The 21,095-nt window shown below is 36.7% G+C and overlaps 1 protein-coding gene across 2 annotated transcripts in view; it reads left to right on the top strand.

The window, feature by feature from the left end:
* The first annotated feature begins 10,824 nt into the window (after nt 1-10,824).
* LOC139117471 (atrial natriuretic peptide receptor 1-like) overlaps nt 10,825-21,095 on the top strand; it is a 174,735-nt gene continuing 164,464 nt past the window's right edge. Inside the window, exon 1 of one of the 2 annotated variants that reach the window (XM_070680603.1) lies at nt 10,825-11,916. In XM_070680603.1, the coding sequence (XP_070536704.1) occupies nt 11,220-11,916 (697 nt within the window). In that variant the 5' untranslated portion in view covers nt 10,825-11,219. The remainder of the gene's footprint in view (nt 11,917-21,095) is intronic. The other variant, XM_070680599.1, reaches the window with a different exon arrangement.

Here is a 21,095-nt window from a genome sequence, read left to right as displayed (position 1 = left end):
CGCAAAGAATCTTATGGTCGCTTTTCAGAGAATTAAGCAACTTGATATGAATTCATTTCTTGGATTCGTGCTCTACCTGATTACGTCATCAAAAACTAGAATTAACATTAAGTTATGCTAGAAATCTCAGGTCATGTGTAGAACAGTCTAAAAGAGAACGCTGTCTACTTTGAATTGCCGTGAAATTAGGCGAATTATCGTTACGAAAGAAATGTTAGAAGGAATACTACCCATTTGTCCAGGCGCCAGGCTGGAGGTGTCGTCTATTTATATTTATTCATCCTCTTCGTTGAGCGGCACTTGCCTTGGAACTGATATTTACCTTAGCCAATCATGTGGCTGTGAATTTCTTGTAAATGCAATTTCAAAGGCAACGCATGTTGACTGCATTTGAACAGATGAACAATGCAAGTTCTATGTCGAAATCCATCTTTGATTAGCAGACACAGAGCTACATGTATCCTGGCATAGATTTCCAGGCGACACAAGTGAAGTGCTCTTGTTAAGTTTCTGCTGTGAGAACCTTCATTGACACTGTAAGCATGTCGCTATTAAACATTTACATACGCTGTCTGCCCTAGGGGGAACTCAATAGCAGAAACAATACACGAAATGAAACAACTTAGCTACACGAAGCTGTCACAGAAGAAAATAGCGAAGATAAGAAATTATGGTTTGTTTTCATTGAATGGACTTGGTGATTGATGTACGTGGGGTCGTATGGGGCACCATTCAGTGAGACAACACAACAGATGATGTTGTCATCGTTTAACTGAGTGTGCACCATTTTTTAAATATTCACCAGTTTGTCTTATTAATTGTTGGTGTAAATGAACAAAACGCACGATAATTGAAATTAGTCGTATACATTTTGAAGCAGTAAATCTGTCAAAATTGAAATTGCTAATCTACAATGTGAAATTATAAAGCAAATATGCCACAAAACAAGTCGTAAAAATAGGACATTGTAGTCATCGCTACTTTTAATGTACTTCATAACCGATATTTGCTTCGAAAGTAAGGTTACATATGTGCAATGCTTTCAGGATCAGGTCCTCTGCTGTAGCAGGTAAGTAGAATAATAAATAATTCAAAAAGAAGACAAAACAAACAAACCAAAAACAAAACAAAATCACTAATTCAGTCTCTTTGGTAACATCAAAAAGCGATTCACCAGTGAAGTGTTTCTCAGCTTTCTTGTCAAATCGGAGACCCTGAAGGACAGGGGTATTACTTTAGAATAAAAGAGAGCAGTATTGAAACTGCACGAAAATTAGAAAGGAATGACACATATTAATATGAACATACATACGATACCTTTCATTTCAATAAAGGTGATAGTGCACATGGTTGTACAGCATATTGCCTTTATGAATGAAATATGCAGACTGTCACGTTATATATTTATGGACCAATGTGTAAAGTGTTGGGTATTTTGCTTATTGCTGGTAGGTATCGGAGCGCAGGATCTGTTGTTAAAGATAGTAAACCGACTAGACAATAACAACAGCTGATGCCATCACAGTCTTAACAAAAAAAGAACATTTACAATGACTTTATCCATTATTATCTCCTTGACTGTAAGTCTCGCGATGCTCTTATCACTGGGACACGTTATGATCAATATCAAACATACACGCACATGCATGACCATCAAATCCGCGAAAAACTAGGCGGTTTGTTTTTTATATAACCTGACCTCACCCTATTCAAACACGTTGACCTGTTACGTTTTGCCGCGTTTAGGCAAATCCTGCGCTTTCACTGAGCCGTATCACATTCAAAAAATACTAAAAGAAGTTCTCGACTTAAGCATCGTGTAATTATAAGCTTTGTAATGGAAACGTGAAATGAATATTGCCAGGTAAAGCTGCCCTATATGATGAAGACCATTTTTTCCCCTGATAAGTCATGTGCTTAATAATTCAAATTGACGATAAGCTTTGAATACATTCAATCACCCCTTACTGACTATCCTTTAATCGTCACAACATTTTACATGTCACGACTTCTATTCCGCTGTAGGAAGAACTGTATTGCACTTTATTGTTACTGCTTTCATCGTTGGCGTTTTTGATCCCATCCGAATCTTGCTCCCTATAATCTGTGAAACCTAACTCCCGTTGTGTTATAATTTCCCAGGCAATATTCCAGAAATCCTCTCCAGAGCTTGGTGGCCATCGTTGTCGGGGAAAATTGCTGTAATCTATCCTGATGACGTGTCATTTCTGCCGGCGATCAATGGTCCACCTGATGATTATAAAGTGTCAGTGACCATATTCGACATATACCAGTTGAATTGAACGCTGGCCGATAGACAAAGAGTCCTGAATGTAGATTTAACTAGAACTGTATAGCAAAACGATTTTGACATTAACATTTGTCGCATTGTGAACAATGGCTCTCAGAAATTGGAATCGGTAACTTGACCTATTAGACACCCATGCTCTCTTTTCATCCTACGCTGCGCTGCTCAGCCCGCATTTTCGATAAATAATTCATATTCCAGGTCAGTTTTAATGCGTTGCTACTGTGCAGTGTCATGATTGTACAAGTGCTACATCTGCATATATGGACCAGTCAGAATGCTTTATGTACATCGTCAGAACAGTGATATCAACTTCTATATATTCATATCTAACATTGCGTATACCAACTACCTAGTGGCTTGGAGCCCTTGCAGGCCGCATTCTTAGTGCACAATAGTCGGTAAAAGCGGAATGGCTCAAAATGTGTTTTTTCAAAGAAATGTATTTTTGTAGATCAGCAAGACAGTAACACCGATGGCACAAGGGAAGTTCACACGACAACAAAAGGGAAGCTACAGAATAGCTTCTTCCGACAGATATTAATCAAAGTTATTGCACTCGCACCTTTACGTTTGACCTTTCAAACATGTCCATTAGCTTGAAATACCATGTCAATTGTATGTTGTCCATGTAGAATTGCAGTAGCGTTGGTGTTAATGAAGGGAAGTGAGACCTGTTTATGTTTGAGAAATTTTCATGGAATACATCGGTAACAACCATTATTGATTTCTGAGTAGACATTTGCCAAACATTATAGAGGCATGTGCTTGCTGCGGCTACTTAATCGTTTGGAATATTCTTCTCAATCTCACGATAACTCCTCCAGCTTTCAGTTCTGAAAATTTGCAATCAGGCTGTCATTGTGTTCAAATAAATTTAACAAGATTTGAAGCATTGTAGTGCTTAAGTAAAGTTGTCTTGCAATGTGACAACTGTTATAGTCACTCACTAAAGCAAGTCATTGAACCCCTATCTTTAAGCATTTTATATTTAAGTCGTATTTAGTGAATTTTTGTGAATCAAACGAAATTTTATTCTGTCTGTTAAAAGTGATAATTTATTTACTATATCCGACAGTCGCAGAGTTTTATTTTGACATACTAGGCTACTCACTCAGAAGTGTAATTTATGGACGGTATATTAGACATTAATTTGTCTAAATGAGTGCATAATTTACTGTAATTAATTTTGGACACATTTATGCAATTGTTTAATGGCAGTAATTTGTCTGGCTTAAGGGATTAATGTAAAATTTTCCGTGCGTATATGCAGAGTACATCGCTTCTCAGTGAGAGGAGGGACCAACCGTCATGATTTGCAAATAATCTCTTCATAACTTAAGTCTCGGCGCACCAATTGATTTGCATGAGTCCAGCTGTGTCATGATCCATCATTTTCGTCACAACACTCGTCATCATTTAAAAATTGTTAATCACGCTCCTTGGCAGTCATATATTGATGATATGGTTTGAGTTTGTTGACCACAATCTACAACAGAAATTGCAAAAAATGGTTTTAGTGATATAAATAATCCGTTTCGTCTGTTCATGAAAAAATTAGTTGTGTGTATTGTGTGGCTGTGTTTCACAACAAAGATGTCGCTTTATCTCGCGGCGTAACGCCTATCTCCTATAGTAGAGTACTCTGTTAGTTTTTGTCAGTCATAAATTTCCCGCTAACTTTCCCCACTCGCACTTTCATCACACCTCGTCCCCGCTGATAAAAGCACATTTCCCGCATCAAAACCAGCAATTCTGATGGCCCACAATTTATACATTACTTCTCCAAGGATGCGGGTCATTTTTTATTCTTATTCATTCAGATTCACCTTTGAAGCATATGGTGGCCGCACCATTCTTCTCCGTGAAAGTAGCTAATAAATTTTAGGATAAGGGGAAATCACCAGTTATTAATGGGTTTCACATGTTTGACACAGACAACTTACTGTTTGGAGGCTGTATCAGTCGGATGCAGCACTACCAGTAGGATTAAACGTCCTTTCCATTTAAAAACAAGGATAGTTCATCCTTCTTGTAATGTGTTCCAGAACCTTACAACGGAGATACCCACCTTATACCGTACGTTTGCATCCTCTGCCCGCACACTACAAAGTTAATAATAATGTGTTTTTGATATTAAAATATTCCTAGGAAAAAAATCAACACACTGAATATTGCACATTTCATACGAAGCAGTAAAATGAGTAAATGTGTGACTTTGTTTTGTTACGTATCATGATATTAATGTTTTTGCCAACATGTACAAGAAATGCGCCAACTTGGGCACCTGATAATCGTCAAACAATGTTAGTTCCTGGTGCTTGTGAGATCGATTTGCCTACCTTTCGCCTGTCTGTCCATATAGTTCGGATAACCGTGTTCCAAACTAGTCTAACATGATTACAGTCATAGAGATATTGAATGCAGCTACTCTTCACTATCATGACTGAAAGTGCATAACCTGACGGTACGTGATGTCATTTTGCGAAGCACGACATTATTGCAGCCCTCTCCCCGTTGATTTGCCACTGTGAGTGGTTTCCCAATGCAAATGCTCGCTGAAAGAGTACCATCAGCCGCTTGAAAACGTCTAAGATATTGATGTCCCGAATCAAATTGTCGCCAATTCAAAGTAAGCATAAGAGAGTATGCAGTGAAATATTTTCGCAGAACATATTCCCATTCATTGTTTTTTCTATACTTTGCAGTTTACAGAAGATATGGTAACGTTCAATCGCAGTTTGCCCGCATGGTAAATGTAACTTGTCTTATAGTGTATCGAAAATATCCACTCAGGGCGACTTTCAATATTTAAGAAATGGTCTAAGGGGGGGGGGGGGTTCTACATGCGGTATATACTGAATTCTCACCTACTCAGCAATTTTTGGTATTGACGTTAAAAAATTACAACACTGATGTTATGACCATATTATACGCTGTTAACGTATGTCCGAATGAAAATCAGTTAAATGAAACTTTGAGTATCGGTGACTGTGCTATAATATGAAAGTAATAACTTTTAAGAAGAAACATTAGATTTGATTATCGTTCTGATTATACAGCATTTTGCCAGTTTACCCATCGGGTTTCATATTCAACCGAATGTTTTCTTTCCATAAAATTCGAGAAAATCAGAAAATAGTTGAGTGGTTTTTGACGCAGTTTCAACCTCGTCGACAAATATTCTCTCTGTGTGACATACAATTTAAACAGTCATCGATCGAATTATCAGAGATCGTCCTGTTGTTACAAAAATCATGTAGGTTACACTGGCTGACCTCATATACACGAGTATTTTCAGTAACCTTGCATGTCCAATACTGACGTCACAGCGACTGTACACGATAGAGTCTGTGAATATGCCACATCACAAGTACCCAACCTCCACATTCTGGCGTTTCATCTGATATTTTTGCATCGGGCTAATGTCCACTCCTATGGTATACATTATTTTTATTGTAACACATCTCGTCCACAGTCTCTGTTGTGATTAAAAAATTTACGATCACATGCTTTGCATCATTCTAAGGCTGATACATGTAAATAGCCAGTTGCCGGTTAACAGTTTTCAAAACTGTTGACCGTAAACTTTAAGACTTTACCTCTAGGAAATTTAAGGCACAACGGTTGTAAACCTTTAGTTTTTCAACACCTTTATTCAGCATTTTCACATTTGCTTGTTCTACTCCGCCGAACATATTAACTGCTTAGCATTCACATTTAAACACTACCTTGAATGTAATATTGCAGAATTATTGCTGACAATTAAATTCAAGTCGTAACTGCCAATGTGAAAACACATACACACAAATACACACATATACTCAAACACGCATATAGTATATAATCAAGCAGCCATATATATATATATATATATATATATACATCATAACCTAAACATACTTTTGCATAGTATTCATTCCAAATGTTTGAATTTACATATATATGACAATGATATGCTTTCTATGTTTGGACGAAAATCTGTCGATAAAAAACGATTTTCATCATCGAATGGCGCATTGATATATTGAAACCATTATTACGCAGTCTTTCGATTTTTTACGTATACTTTTGTAAAAGCAGTATTTCCTATGTAAAGCATGTCATTCTATCATTTTTAAATCCCGAAGTTGTCACGCTGAAATTTTCTTCTAGATCACTTTCAGTCAAATGATGACTATGTGGCCCATGACGTCATCAACAAGTTACCACTGAATCATATGGTCATACGAGGATACGACATACGAGGATTGTAATAAATGTACATATAAGCTTATGTATGTATCGCCCGTTTCACCAACGTACACTGTAGGCTGGCATTGTTCGTAGTAAATTCCATATATTACTTTCGTTGACTTGCAATTTATGTCCTCAGGCTGTGATGGTGAAGGTTGTGTTGTTTGGTCTAAGAGGAAGAGGATGTTATTGTCGTGTACTTGCAGGTCGCACATCGTGCTGCTTGACATTGGTATGACTGTCTGACAAACAGAAACCAGGGTCACACCAATGTCGAGCAACACCATCTGCGATGTGCAAGCACATAAAAAACAACGGTTTTTCATCAACATGTAAATGCATTTAATGTTGTATTCTAAGCTTATTGAGGTAGAACGCGCCTCGAGGACAGATATTCGGACTCTCAAACTTTTACAATTTACAATTCTTTATTGATATACCACTTGTGGGAGTTCATTTTAAAGCCCTTGGTGTAAGAAAACTTTTCACCGGCTTTGTATTTTGATATTCAAAAATTTGTTTCTCCATAGAGTTAACACAGATATGGCGGCCATTTTAAATTCTAAATATTGGTAAAATCTTTGGGTATTTGTTTCTCTTGTACCAAAGTTTGCAAGGTGACCCCCGAATTTTATTCTTGATTTTGAAATAGCATGGTTAAAAGATTCTCTAATGAAAGTTTGAGCAGAAGTTTAAGTTTTCACTTTCGAGTCGCATACTATCTTAAAGTCAATTTCATAGGGTAAGTAAAAGCTACCATGGCAACTTCCCCCTTTCTTGAATCATACAGAGACTGATAATTTGCTCATCTTTTACTGTATGTTTATACACTCACACACCTAACGAAGTGTCGCCTTTAAGGTACGAACATGATGCATGGACTTACGAAGCGGTCATCACCATTCACATTTTGAGCTTTTCTGGAGCAATTATTATCACTCAGAGCTCAAATTTCAAAAACACGAGGTGACAGACTGTCTTTTCCAGAGACCCAGATATATCATGTAGATGCAAAACTAAGATTATTGGCCACAATCCTCAAAATATAAACTACCATTGTTTCCATGAGGCCTCCAGCCAGTTGTCTATTCCTCACAACAACCCCAAGGACACCCTACGTTACTATCAAATAATATGGACATTACCGCCATCTGCGTCAACCAATCGTCACTCTTGACACAGTTCAGGAACAGTGTAACTTGTACCGGTATATATTCTAATAATAACAAAAGACTAACTTTCACCTTCATCATGAAGTGTTACTGGGTCAGTCGATTCAAACTGAGGGAAAGAGGTTAGAGGTCAAAAGTACATACAACATGAAAGAGTGGCATGCTAATTAGGATGTCGCTCAGCTATGATGAAAAGTTTTAAAATACCAAGACGATTCACTGTTATCAATACGTTTTATACTCATACCTACATACATTACATAGATATGTAGAGACACAGACTCATATACACAGATACATAGATACATAGAAACATAGATACATAGAAACATAGATACATACACAAATTCACACACATACATACATACATACATACATACATACATACATACATACATACATACATACATACATACATACATACATACATACATACATACATACATACATACATACATACATAGGCTACATACACAGGCTACATACATACATACATACATACATACATACACACATACATACATACATACATACATACATACATACATACATACATACATACATACATACATACATACATACATACATACATAGGCTACATACACAGGCTACATACATACATACATACATACACACATACATACATACATACATACATACATACATACATACATACATACATACATACATACATACATACATACATACATACATACATACATACATACATACATACATACATACATACATACATACATACATACATACATACATACATACATACATACATACATAGGCTACATACACAGGCTACATACATACATACATACATACACACATACATACATACATACATACATACATACATACATACATACATACATACATACATACATACATACATACATACATACATACATACATACATACATACATATACATACATACATACATACATACATACATACATACATACATACATACATACATACATACATACATACATAAAAATATGACATGACACGTATGTCTATCTCCGTATGTAATAAATCTTTCAGCATTAATTGAGACATATTTGTGTTACGGGGTGCACATTAACATGCTATAGTTTTCTGAGATTAGAGAGATGTTCACAAGACAAGAGATATTCCTACAGGCATTATATCGAAAATTGATTGGTATTTGTCCTGTAATTTAGACATTATCTCAACCATGACTACACAGTCGGATGCTATTGATAGTTTCAAATGTATCTGAATGGTGGCCATTGTTATTCAAAGGACGCAGGTGCAGTCTTGATAAATGTGTATATGAGTTTAATTAATTTCAAGAAAATATTACGATGTCTCAGATTTGTTGTGGCCGTCCGTCCTGGAAGGTTTTGCAAATGGAACGTGAATACTTTTTGACGCGAATTAAAGAAATCAAGTTAGGGAGAACTGTTCATACTAGGATTACGAATGTGAGTCAGGCGTATTACACAAATTCTAATTGACAGCTTCGAATAAAGGGAGTCGCACAAAACGAATGGAAAGTTAATAACACACCATTCATGCGAATACCTTAATTCTATCGCATTTCAGATTTTGTCATAAATATTCTGATTATTTGCCTTCAATTTTCGAGTAGCAAACGTTAGCTGACTATCAATTGCAATGTCACAATAATGCGTATGTGTGCCATCGTCATGCGCTACCTCTATGTCTGATCAACGAACACCGAGTCCTCCACCGTAACGATGGGCCTTGAAACGATCATTTAACACTGTTGACATTTTTAAAAGTTGCCCTATGTTCAAAAAGAAATAGTGAAATCGTCCAAGAACATGAGTTCAGGTGATATTCCTTAGTTTTCGCTTTCGAATAATGTTTATCAAACAGCTTAAACTCGTGACATTCAGATGTATAAGTCAGTATAGTGCACACCATACTTTGGTATCGCTAAATGTAGTAAAATAACTTGTGTGCTGTCACTGGTATAGCAGCATCGAATAGATCTATTCTGTTAGTTACAATTCCAGTCAGTTTCAGCAATAGAAAGCAATTATACGACATTATGGCGAATGTTAGGGCGCCCTTGATGTCGTGTGATGTGCTCGGAAACTGTTATGCAACACTACAATAGATATGCAAATGACAGTACCGTAATTCGACTGTGGCCCGTAGGCGCCCGACGCAGGCATATAGCGTAAATGCCACAAAAATATATATCCTCTCAACTACAGCCTCCATTTGGGGGTTTTTATCATCTTTACCAGAGATGATTTGACACAGATGACTTGATTTGTTTTTTCATTGACACGGCAGCTGGAACTCAGCACAGAAAATGAACGCGTACATAATGTTTATTGCATATTATTATGTGGGCAAGGTACACTCTGGTACATGGTTGTTCCGGATTATAAATAGACTCGTGATATCAATATTACCCTATTTTTTAAACGCTTATATTTTTTCTACGTCACTTCTACAGAAACGTTTGTAAAAAGTATTTGAACACTAGAGAATTATTTTGTAATCGGTGGTAACGCATCAGATGAACTAAATGACCCCGTCAGTGCATTCAATTATTTATGGCACTATATTGCTCATTAGAATTTTGAAAAATATATTGAACTAACCACAGAATACGCAATATTAGTTTGTTTTATGTTAAGCAGGCCTTATTAAGAGCGATAAGAGGGTTTACATTAACACACTTTATAAGAATTTAGAACAAAATTTGCATGGCGACGCGACTTTCTGATTCGATATTTTAAAGATAAAAAGCCCCGAAATAATGAAAAAGTGCCTGTACAAAAAGTCGCAACATCGATGCCTAATGTTACGTTGGTTTGGGAAACGTACAAGTAGAAATCCGTGAATCACAATGTTAGTATGACGTAAATTAATACAGCGTAATTTAAGTGAATAATTCTAAGCATGAGTGTATGATAAATAACTCTTTGAGGGTTACACGAAGACTGTAGTTTCGCATCGCCTTTAACAGCCATGTTTTTACGTCGGCTGTGAGTAGCTGGAACTCGTGAATGCGCGACCTACAATGCGTGCTTCATTGTAAGGGACATTATCATAAATTACCCAACGCGCTGGACCACTACAGCGTGTTATTTTCAGTTCAGTCAAAGCACACTCGTGTGTGTGCTCACGTTATCGCTGGCTGTATACTGGCATTGCCTTGCTCTGGACAATTTCCTGGAGCCGATAATGATTTTGTCTTTGCTGTGAAACGCCTGGGGGAAATTTTCATTATTTATCAAGGCTGATCAGTTTCTGATGGGTAGCATGACAGTGAGAGCACACGTCGGAATATACCATCGCCACCCTGGAGCGCATCAAGTCTTCCCTTAGCCGATCATTGTGGTCCACATACGACACGTTTGTTAACGTTGACACTTTTAACTCGCCTCGAAAAACGCTTGTGTGCATTGAGTAACGCGGCAGTGTCAGGTCTGCTTCAGCCTTCAACAGTCTGGCTAGTCGGATCTTATAATCATCGGGAAAATGGTAGCCACGCACTTACGTTGTGCATTTTTCATAATTACGTTTCTCGCCCTTCAAGGCAGAGTTTTATGTAATGATGTTCTTCTGGTCGCTCTCTTGGATACTCAAAGACCAGGTGTTCTATCACTCTACAATGTGGAACAGGTAATGCCGGCTATAGAGATCGCCCTAGAGAAGATGAACAATGACCCTAACATCTTGCCGAGAGACCGTATCACGTTGATGGTCAACGTCACCGAATGTAAGGACCGTGTGTATGCCAGCATTCTTATGACTGAAATAGTGATGGACATGGATGTCGATGGTTTTATCGGACCGGCATGCTGGACTCCAATGGAAATTATCGGTGCTATAGCGGGTCACTGGAACTTGCCCGTCGTGTCGGGGGCAGCACCAGACCCCTCACTCAGCAACAGAACAATATACCCCACCCTCGTTCGAACATATGCCCCTGTTTATAAAATCACAAATGCATGCATTTCCTTCCTGGAGTACCTTGGTATCGGAATGGTTTCTATCTTTTACGATGCTGACAGCGAACAGACGTACATCGTGGCGTTTTCTATGTATGAAGATTTGACCCACCATCCCAATGTCACATTCTATGGCGTTGACGCGCTGAAAGGATATACCCGGGAAGCAATAATCAAAAACGAACTGGATGACCTCCTACTTTACTTGTCAAAGATTGCTCGCAGTAAGTTTAAACACTTGATATAATCAAACATGATCATTTGACAGTCTTTCTTTGTAATTCCGTATTACACTAGAAGAGACCCGCAGTTCCTTTCTACCAGTACCTTTCCAAGGTACATGTAAATGTTCTCTAACGGCGCTGCTTAGCGTACATTGTTTAAAATAACTATCTATATAGTTGCCTTAAGGGGCGCGCGACTCGCTGCGAGTTCATTTAAAACCCAGATGTGGTCACACATCAAGCCTTTCTTTCCATAACTACATCGGAAACGCATTATTGTACATCCTTTCATAGAAAATGAAAATAACAGGCCTTCCAATGAAACGTTATGACATTGTGTAATGAAAAAGTCCTCTCTTTGATGAGCTTGGTGAATTCAAACGTTAAAAGTCAAGCACATCGTTAGGAAACACGTAGGTGTTCATCTGATCTTACTATTTTCCAAACTTAGGAAAATTTGGCACAGGTTTATACATTTCTGTACGCAGTCCCTCCGATTATCATTTTGTCTTTGAATGCTAACACATTCACGGAAAGGAACCTGCACGGATTAACTTGAAGCCCTCGTAATGTAACTGCTATCATTTTTAGAGATTTTTGCTTCGGCAGATTCTTGCTTTACTCTCTACAGAATGTGAAAATTACCCAGCACTTGGCTCTCAAAATGACCTGCCGTTGTGTGCAGTGTCATTATTCACAGATTTCTGTCCGGACTCTTCATTCAATTGTCAAAAATATAAATGCAACTCACACGTACGTTAAGCATGTTATCAAACTTCATTATCAGGGTATTTCAATAGGCTGTACATACATACATACATACATACATACATACATACATACATACATACATACATACATACATACATACATACATACATACATACATACATACATACATACATACATACATACGACATACCGACATACTACATAATACATACATACATACATACATACATACATACATACATACATACATACATACATACATACATACATACATACATACATACATACATACATACATACATACACACATACATACATACATACATACATACATACATACATACATACATACATACATACATACATACATACATACATACATACATACATACATACATACATACATACATACATACATACATACATACATATCTGTACCTATGTACCTATCTACATACAAAGATGTAAACATATTGAAGTAAGTTTACGAGGAAGATTTTGTTGATGCAACGACGGTAAGTTCTGACAGAAATATAATTGATAACAACACCCTCGATGTGAAAAAGTCACAATAATCGGGCTTTACAAACACACTGTCGGTATTTACGATACGACCATTAACGTTTATTTAACATGGTCTAATGTGTATACTATTCACATATAGTACCACATTAGGAAGTTTGAAATTTACCTAAGATATGAGCTCGTACTGTTCGGCTGATGCATTGGATTCTGCGTGTAGCAATGCTTTCAAAGTATTTGTTTTCCTCTATTTACCTTTTGATTTTTAGGGGAAGATTACCATCCACGAAATATTTCACGCATATACGCACAAATTTCAAAGTCGCCACCGACTCTTGTAGGAGAGGATATCAAATGCTGACCGGAGTCTGTTTCATAAATGTGAAAAACACTACTTTCCACCCAGTAGACGTATATACGATGAATTTCAATCACCATTTGCGTGCATGTTAATCGACAAAAGAAGCATATTTGTACACAGATATTGTTACGTGTAATTGTAACACTAGTTATGAGTATATTCTGCATGCACTTAGTGATATCAACACAATATGCAAAAAGAGTTGCCTTGTGCGTACACAGCGATGCTGCTGCACGCTTTCTAGTTGTGTCCTACTAGCTTATTTCAACAAAGAAAAGGTAGACGAAACTAGTCTCTACGTGCAGTATAAGAGCATAATTACAAACAAAACATTGTTAGTACTGGTGATTGTGTTTCTGCACGGTTTACATTGCACGGCTTACATTACGCAACTCTTTACTGAACTAATTTTCCGAACGAATTGAAAAATTAATTTGGCAATTTTTGAACGTATAAATCATAGCTCCTTTAACGATTACAACACATTAAATTAATCTTCAAACTGATGAGGTTCAATTTGCTTATGAAATCCATTTGATGGTGACCCGTGTCAATATCAAAAGCGCTGTAAATTACTCAGGCGCGCTTGGACATCCATTAAAAAGGGTCAGTATTGCTAACCTTTATAACGAATTTTTCATTAATTTTATTTTGCAAGTTCTTATTCTACTCCAAAAGAATGTTGAAACACCCACCATGTGGCGGTAACATAGCGTCTATCTGTGTAAACTGCTCTGTTAATGTTTACATTCAGTTTGAATTCTAGCCCGGACCAGAATTCATTCGTCAACAATAACAATGCAGTTTACACATGTACAGACTGAATTGACAAGCTGAATATTGCGTATATCAACATACACTGGGGAGTAGAACAGGAAATTATGCATGACATTATATACAAAAATAGTGAAAACGTTATAAAAATAGCATAACTGGCCCTTTAAAATTCGGCAAACATGTTTAGAACATATATGTAATGTCCACGACGTCTATTTTGTCGTAATCGTTGTGACAAATCAGACGGACACCCTTCAAATGTGGCTGAAAAAGGTGAAAATATGTAACATTTTAGTTCGTTCACCTACGACCCCTTAGGGTCATCTGGAACTTTAGAGTCCTCTGCGTATAACGATTTAATCGGAATGACCTTACCAGAAGGCCCTTATTCACCAAGTTAAAAGAAATTATGTAAGTTTGAACAACCTCTGTGCACTGCCTCGACTTCTCCAAGTATATTGAAATAAAGTTTTTCCTTCGCCGTCAACGTGTTTTAGAAGCTGATCATAGCAATCGGGGCTACGAGTAATTGGCATTTTTTTCATTCTTTGGCCTACAGGACAAACAAGCTTAATCGTTTGAACTATGAGATATTCAGAGTATAAGGCGAAAGATGATTGAGTAGACAATTACACATTTTGCACTGAGTATGAAATAGATGAGTGCATAGTTTTCATACCAACTAGAGTGTGAATTACTTATAGGTGACACGTGATTCCGACACTGCCCAATGAGGATTAGACATTCCTTAATCACAAAGATTTGAAACGGCGGAGACTTTTTCCTGAAGTCCTACAACTTATCAGAGGAATATCATATATGACAATGCCAGCTTTCCTGGCATACTACAGAGAAGCTCTATACTAACTCTAACGTCGAGCTTCTAAGGCGTCACACGATATATACAAGTCAAACTCGCTGTTTCAGTTAGTACCAGTTTGGTGACAGGCGAACAGCGTTTGCTTTAAAGACGTCGTGGGAAAAAGTTTCGTTTCCGATTCGAAAACATTTGATATTATCATTCAAGAGCCAAAACACTCGAGCTAATGCCATTTTAATTTTAATGCCCACTCATCTTAATCATAATTTTCTCTTTACGCCGCATTTTAATCTGTGTTGAGATGGAGGCCACCAGCACCGTCATATCCCAGCCTGCAGGTATGACAACATTCAGAATTTACCAATGACGTACCTGTGCTTTCTACACACAGTCGTTCATTTGCAAATGAATCTACAGTGCTCAATAAAGTCACATAGCGTGATCATGATTTCGTCTTGACTCTTACGTTTTCGTACTTTTCAACGATCGTCGGACACATAGACAGCATGACTATCGGTAACATAGAAACAGCAAAAATATTAAAATTTCAAATATAACTACATGACGAGACATCAGTACATTTTCACGAAATCAAAGAGTAAAATACGAATATGTGAATAAATACATTTTATAAGACCATACTCGATTCATTTGCATTGATTTGGAACATTCAGATCTTAGCAAACAGCACAGCACTTCGATACCAACCATTTTCTTCAACGCTTTTATAGCGGAGGGCGCCTATACGTTTGAAATTTACATTTCCCCTAACACAGTGGTACAGTATCGAAACAAGGTTATTTCAAAATTGGCTGCTGTATATAACATAAATATGTGTTCTTTTTAAATAACGTTGGCTTATTTTGCTCAGCAAAGCAGTTTAACATGTCTTTCATCCGTTAAACTATCCAAATTATGTCACATTGTGACTCAATGTCCATGAAATTGCAATTACATCGTATTCGTGACTGCGTTCGATAAGGTTTATTTGATCAAACACATCACATAAAGCAGTATATTGTACATTGCAGTATGTTATAACCAACAAAAGAAACGTTTGTTGATTTTTAACACATTTATTTGTGATCAAATATTCACACAACAGAAAAAAAACGAGTTTCATCGATCACGAAGAGAAATTTCACTCTGTGGATTTTTCTCCGTTTGCCTCATCAACACTACTGAAATGACCTTTTTCGGTCAGAAATTAGATTCTACTTTTAAAACCGACTCGGCTTAGTCCGTTTTTGTCTGTATTTATTCGGTTTTTGTCGATGAATTACTCAAATAATGACCTCAAAGCACAATAGTCTGACTACACAATACGTTTGAAATACACATAGGAAATTAGCCTCTGTGTAATATCAACAACTCTGTTGTGTAGTTTCTGTTTTAATACTTCGTTAAATTGCTACACCTTTAGAGCTACGAGACTTGCGGGCAATGACTCGAGAAAAATACTGGCCCTCCCCCACTACACTGAGCTGCTGAAAAGCGCAATACAATCGTCCTTATTCGACGAAAGTCGTTATCCTAGAATAATGTCACTTCAAGAAATCGGTACACTTTAATGTTTTGGTGTATACAATGAAATTAAAATTCCATTTCAGGGATAATTCCACTTTTCAAAACTTGCGTTTGCGTTATGAACTACAATGGCAAATCTGGACTTAAATTTTTTGTTGATAATATCTCCTTCGTTGTTATTGTAGTGTGATTTGGATTTCACGGTGACGTCGACCACATTCAGTGTCTATGTCACTAACAATATAGGGAAATCCAACACTATTGTCGTGTTTTCAATTGAGACAATAACATCAACAGATTCAATGATGATTATTGTCTGGCATCTCTCGTCCATAAATGATAAGCTTCAGGCCAACGTCAATTTAGCGAATATAATATCTACATCGTGAATCGTAAGGACAGAGAACAGCCCCGTGTATTCGATTTGAAATATTACAACATGCTTAATTAACATTGAAGTTAAGTGTGCACACTCCGTTTACATGAATACTCGAGATCAGTCAAGTGCAAATGGGCGAATACGTACACAACTAAATATATAAATAAACACACACAAAAAATAAATAAGTAAATAAATAAATGAATAAAAAATAAATAAATTACATATTTATATGTATTTATGTGTTTCAGCGTGTATATATATATATATATATATATATATATATATATATATATATATATATATATATATATATAGGTGATATTTACGTGACAATGTGAAATAGTTCTTGATAACATTGACGATATTTCTACCCACAAAGTGTGTAATAAAAGCTGTAGCCACTTCTAATATTGAGTCCATGTTATTTATATGGAACAATGAAGCAATTTGCAACATAACACTATTGTCATGCAAATGTGCTTGTATATTTAGGACAGTGCACAGCCAGATTTCGTACTTTAATGATGCTGCAGTCTTGTACCATATCGTTTATTATCATTAGAAACGATATATCATGGCGACAGATTTTGGAAGAATGCTGACATTTTTACCGTACCTCTCATCGTTATTTAGAAATGTCTATTGTATAGTCGGTGTCAGACTGGAAAAGTTATACCGCTCTGAATATTTTAGTCAAATAAAAGTAAAGCAGCAGATACTAATATGTAAATACGCTGGCCTTGAAAGACCAGGAAGGCCCATTAATTCCAAGTGCTTTCGAAGGGAAGATAAAAAAATTGAAAGAGACGTGATGTATAGCATATCATTTCTGTTATACTCAGATATATTCAATGGGTCTGTCGCTATCATCACACCAAAATGCATAAGAGAATGAATAGTTAAACTTAGAACACAACAAAAATGAAACATATTATTTCGCATGTAATGGAAAATATAATAAAATACAATACACGTCCTTTCACTCTTCTCCAGGTGCTTCAAAGCAATAATCCCCTGTAATTGTTTGATTTGCATTACAATGTAACAATGGCACACATGTATACTCTGGTATAGCACTATTAACCTGTGTTACCTATCATTGATTGACAATGGCCATGTATTATTAATGGCACGTATGAAGAATATGGGTTTCCATCTTTCATATGGAAACAATATGCGCGTCCTAGGGTGCCTTTCTTAATTAGAAAGAACCCCTAGGATAATTTTCATTTGCAATACAGGTCAGAGTCAGGCCAGTAGCTTCCGGAGTAACTTATTTATGTAGACAAAGTGTGTTGGTGTAGCCGTTGGCATTACATCGATAAAATGACCAAGAAAACCCCAAAACATAATAAATAAACAAATGAGCGATCGTGCAATCTAGAGTTTACTGGGGAATTATTGGCAGATGCTTGCAGTGCGTTTCTAAGACAATCAGGATAAACGAAAAGTGAGCTTTTTAAAATTCTGCCATTTCAGGGACACTTCGAACATTATGTTATCGAATGCAAACGGAAATGAACACAACCGCTGAGTGCCATTATCTTCACACATTTCTATCCCTCCCATTCAGAAATATGATCGTTGCTTCAAAAGGAACGAAGGAAATTGATACTCACCTGAACAGCAAAACTGCATAATTGTTAATTCACATCAGTAAGACTTAGTCAGAACTGAATGAAAAGCATAATGAAATTCAAATACTACGACATTGAGCGGTTGTGTAGTTGTCTTGTTTTCGTACATTTCGAAAACCAACCTGTCTCAAATTCCATTTTGTGTATACAAATTAAATAAAATTTCTTTCTTTTGTCCGTCAATATTCCGCCAGATCCAGTATATTGCCTATATATTGAAAATCATAAGATACCATAGAGGCTGTGATACTTATAAAAAGACTTGCTAGCAAAGAAAGTTCTAGCTTATATATTTTTACCCTTTGTATCTTTGGATAAATGTGGTTTATTAAGTAGCACAATTGCCATCGATTTTCATTCCATTGCCGTTCATTTATCCATCAGATCCCGACCATTTTCACAGGACTTATCGACCATTGTGCTGGTCTCAGAATATCAGTTTGTTAGGGCCCCTCCATTCTCCGTCCAATACGGTCCCTTCAAAGGTATTTCTTTCAGTGAGGTACAATGTGCAAGAACGTGCATTCTTGTCTGTCGATAAGCTCAGGTGAGAAGAATAATGAACACAAGTAAAAGACAAGACCTTGGCATTTACTGTCTTATTCGATTACGGCTCACGGTCGTAGTGTAGGATTAATGAAGAAAAGATTTAGCACTGAAAATTACGAATATCTTAGTTTAGTTTGCACGGTATGGCGAGACATTTGACGTGACTGTGGAGGAACAACGAAAGTAGGTCAGGATACATTCAAAACGTACATTTTGCAATATGTACATCTTGCTTCAGTTTTATATCCTAAAGTGAAGAGCTAGCCTCTAGTCGAAAAATTATACTTCAAGTCATTCACAGGCTATTTGATGCAACAGCTTCAAGTTCCGTTAAAGTCAGGTCTGTGTTAAACAGAGAATGGGATTTAAAATGTAAATTATATGCTATTTTGCATAACTTTTCGGTAGAGATTATTAAAATGATTAGAGCTTTTAGTTTGTTTCCTTTATGCATTATAAATTTTTTATCATTCTCATTATCACATGCACAAGCCAAGTTTGTCGTCTCTGCACAGAAAATACATGTACCGGGATTTATACTCCGGTCGTTCTACGTCACGACAACCTGCGTCTATATCATCAATTTTGGTCGTCGGAACTTTTTTGCGTCGATTTTCGATGGGCTCGTCAATGTAAACAAACAACATGTCGGCCGGTATTTCTCCCGCGATCAAAACCGATCAAAATTTGTCTGACGTGAAAATTCGTAAAAACAGTCATAATTTTTAGAGTCTGACAACTTCATCCACTTAGCAAATTTTGAGTCCCTCTGTTTTAGTTTGTTACCAGTGAATATGGGTGTTCTTATCCGTATAGACCTCACCACCGCCTGAACTTTCGACGCACAGAGTACATATACTGACGGGCGCAACGTTACGCAGTGTTCGCGTTGTCGAGATTCAGTCGATTTTTGTTCTCGAAAAATAACATAACTTTGTCCGAGTTAAATTTCTAGGCCTATGTTATCTTTGAAATCGTATGTGTAGCTTCGCGGAAGGTACGTGTTTTGTGAGGTCATCTTGCATTCGCTCCGTACACAAACGTAATCTCTGTATTCCTCGCTCACGCGACCGACGACTAGAAAAGATTGACAACTCGCTTGCTGCGTATTGATATTATTGTGAAAGTACTTTAGAAGTTTAAACGCGGAATTGTTGTGGAAAACTCCTTTTATTTTGCAAAAAATAATGAATTCTTGGATTGTGCATGTGATAAGTATATTATTCCCTAATATTTTTCTTCGTTCGGCTTGGTAAATATGAGTGACGTAATGACCGTGTCACCACGAGTCGAAGACGAGTGGTGACACGGTCATTTCGTCGCTAGTATTTTCCTACTAACTAACATATTTATCATTTTCGTATTCGTTTCCTTTAATGACTGCCCGAGTACTATAAAATATGCGACGAATGTGCACAACACTCATCTTGGTAATACATTTATCTTTCCTATCGCAGCAACTAAACCTTAAGCATCGTGTGCAAAAATATGCATTGAACGACCCAAAACCCCACGCATGTAAAACGCGACTACATGGTAAATGTTTTTTGACAAGTGAAATTTGATCTTTGCATTATGAATAATGCAAAGCTATCGTCTAACGTTCGAACTCTCCCAAATCACACCTTAGAAATCACACTAAAAATTGAGATGTACAATGAAATTTTCAATATCTGCTTATATACCATGAAATTTCAAATATTATGTTTCACAGTATAAATCACAGTAATATTATTGGGCTTGCTCATGCCTCTTTTATCATGAAATTGGTTTTCTAGATACTTTATTCAAGGGCACATAAATTCCATGAAATTGGCGTAAAACTAATTTATTTTCTCATGTTCTTCACTTAGTGAACGTGTTAGAATATTC

This window comes from Ptychodera flava, chromosome 18 (assembly GCF_041260155.1).
Source record: "Ptychodera flava strain L36383 chromosome 18, AS_Pfla_20210202, whole genome shotgun sequence".
Classification (NCBI taxonomy): Eukaryota; Metazoa; Hemichordata; class Enteropneusta; family Ptychoderidae; genus Ptychodera; species Ptychodera flava.
The sequence above is the reverse complement of the archived record's forward strand: the minus strand, read 5'-3'. Positions and strand labels throughout refer to the sequence as shown.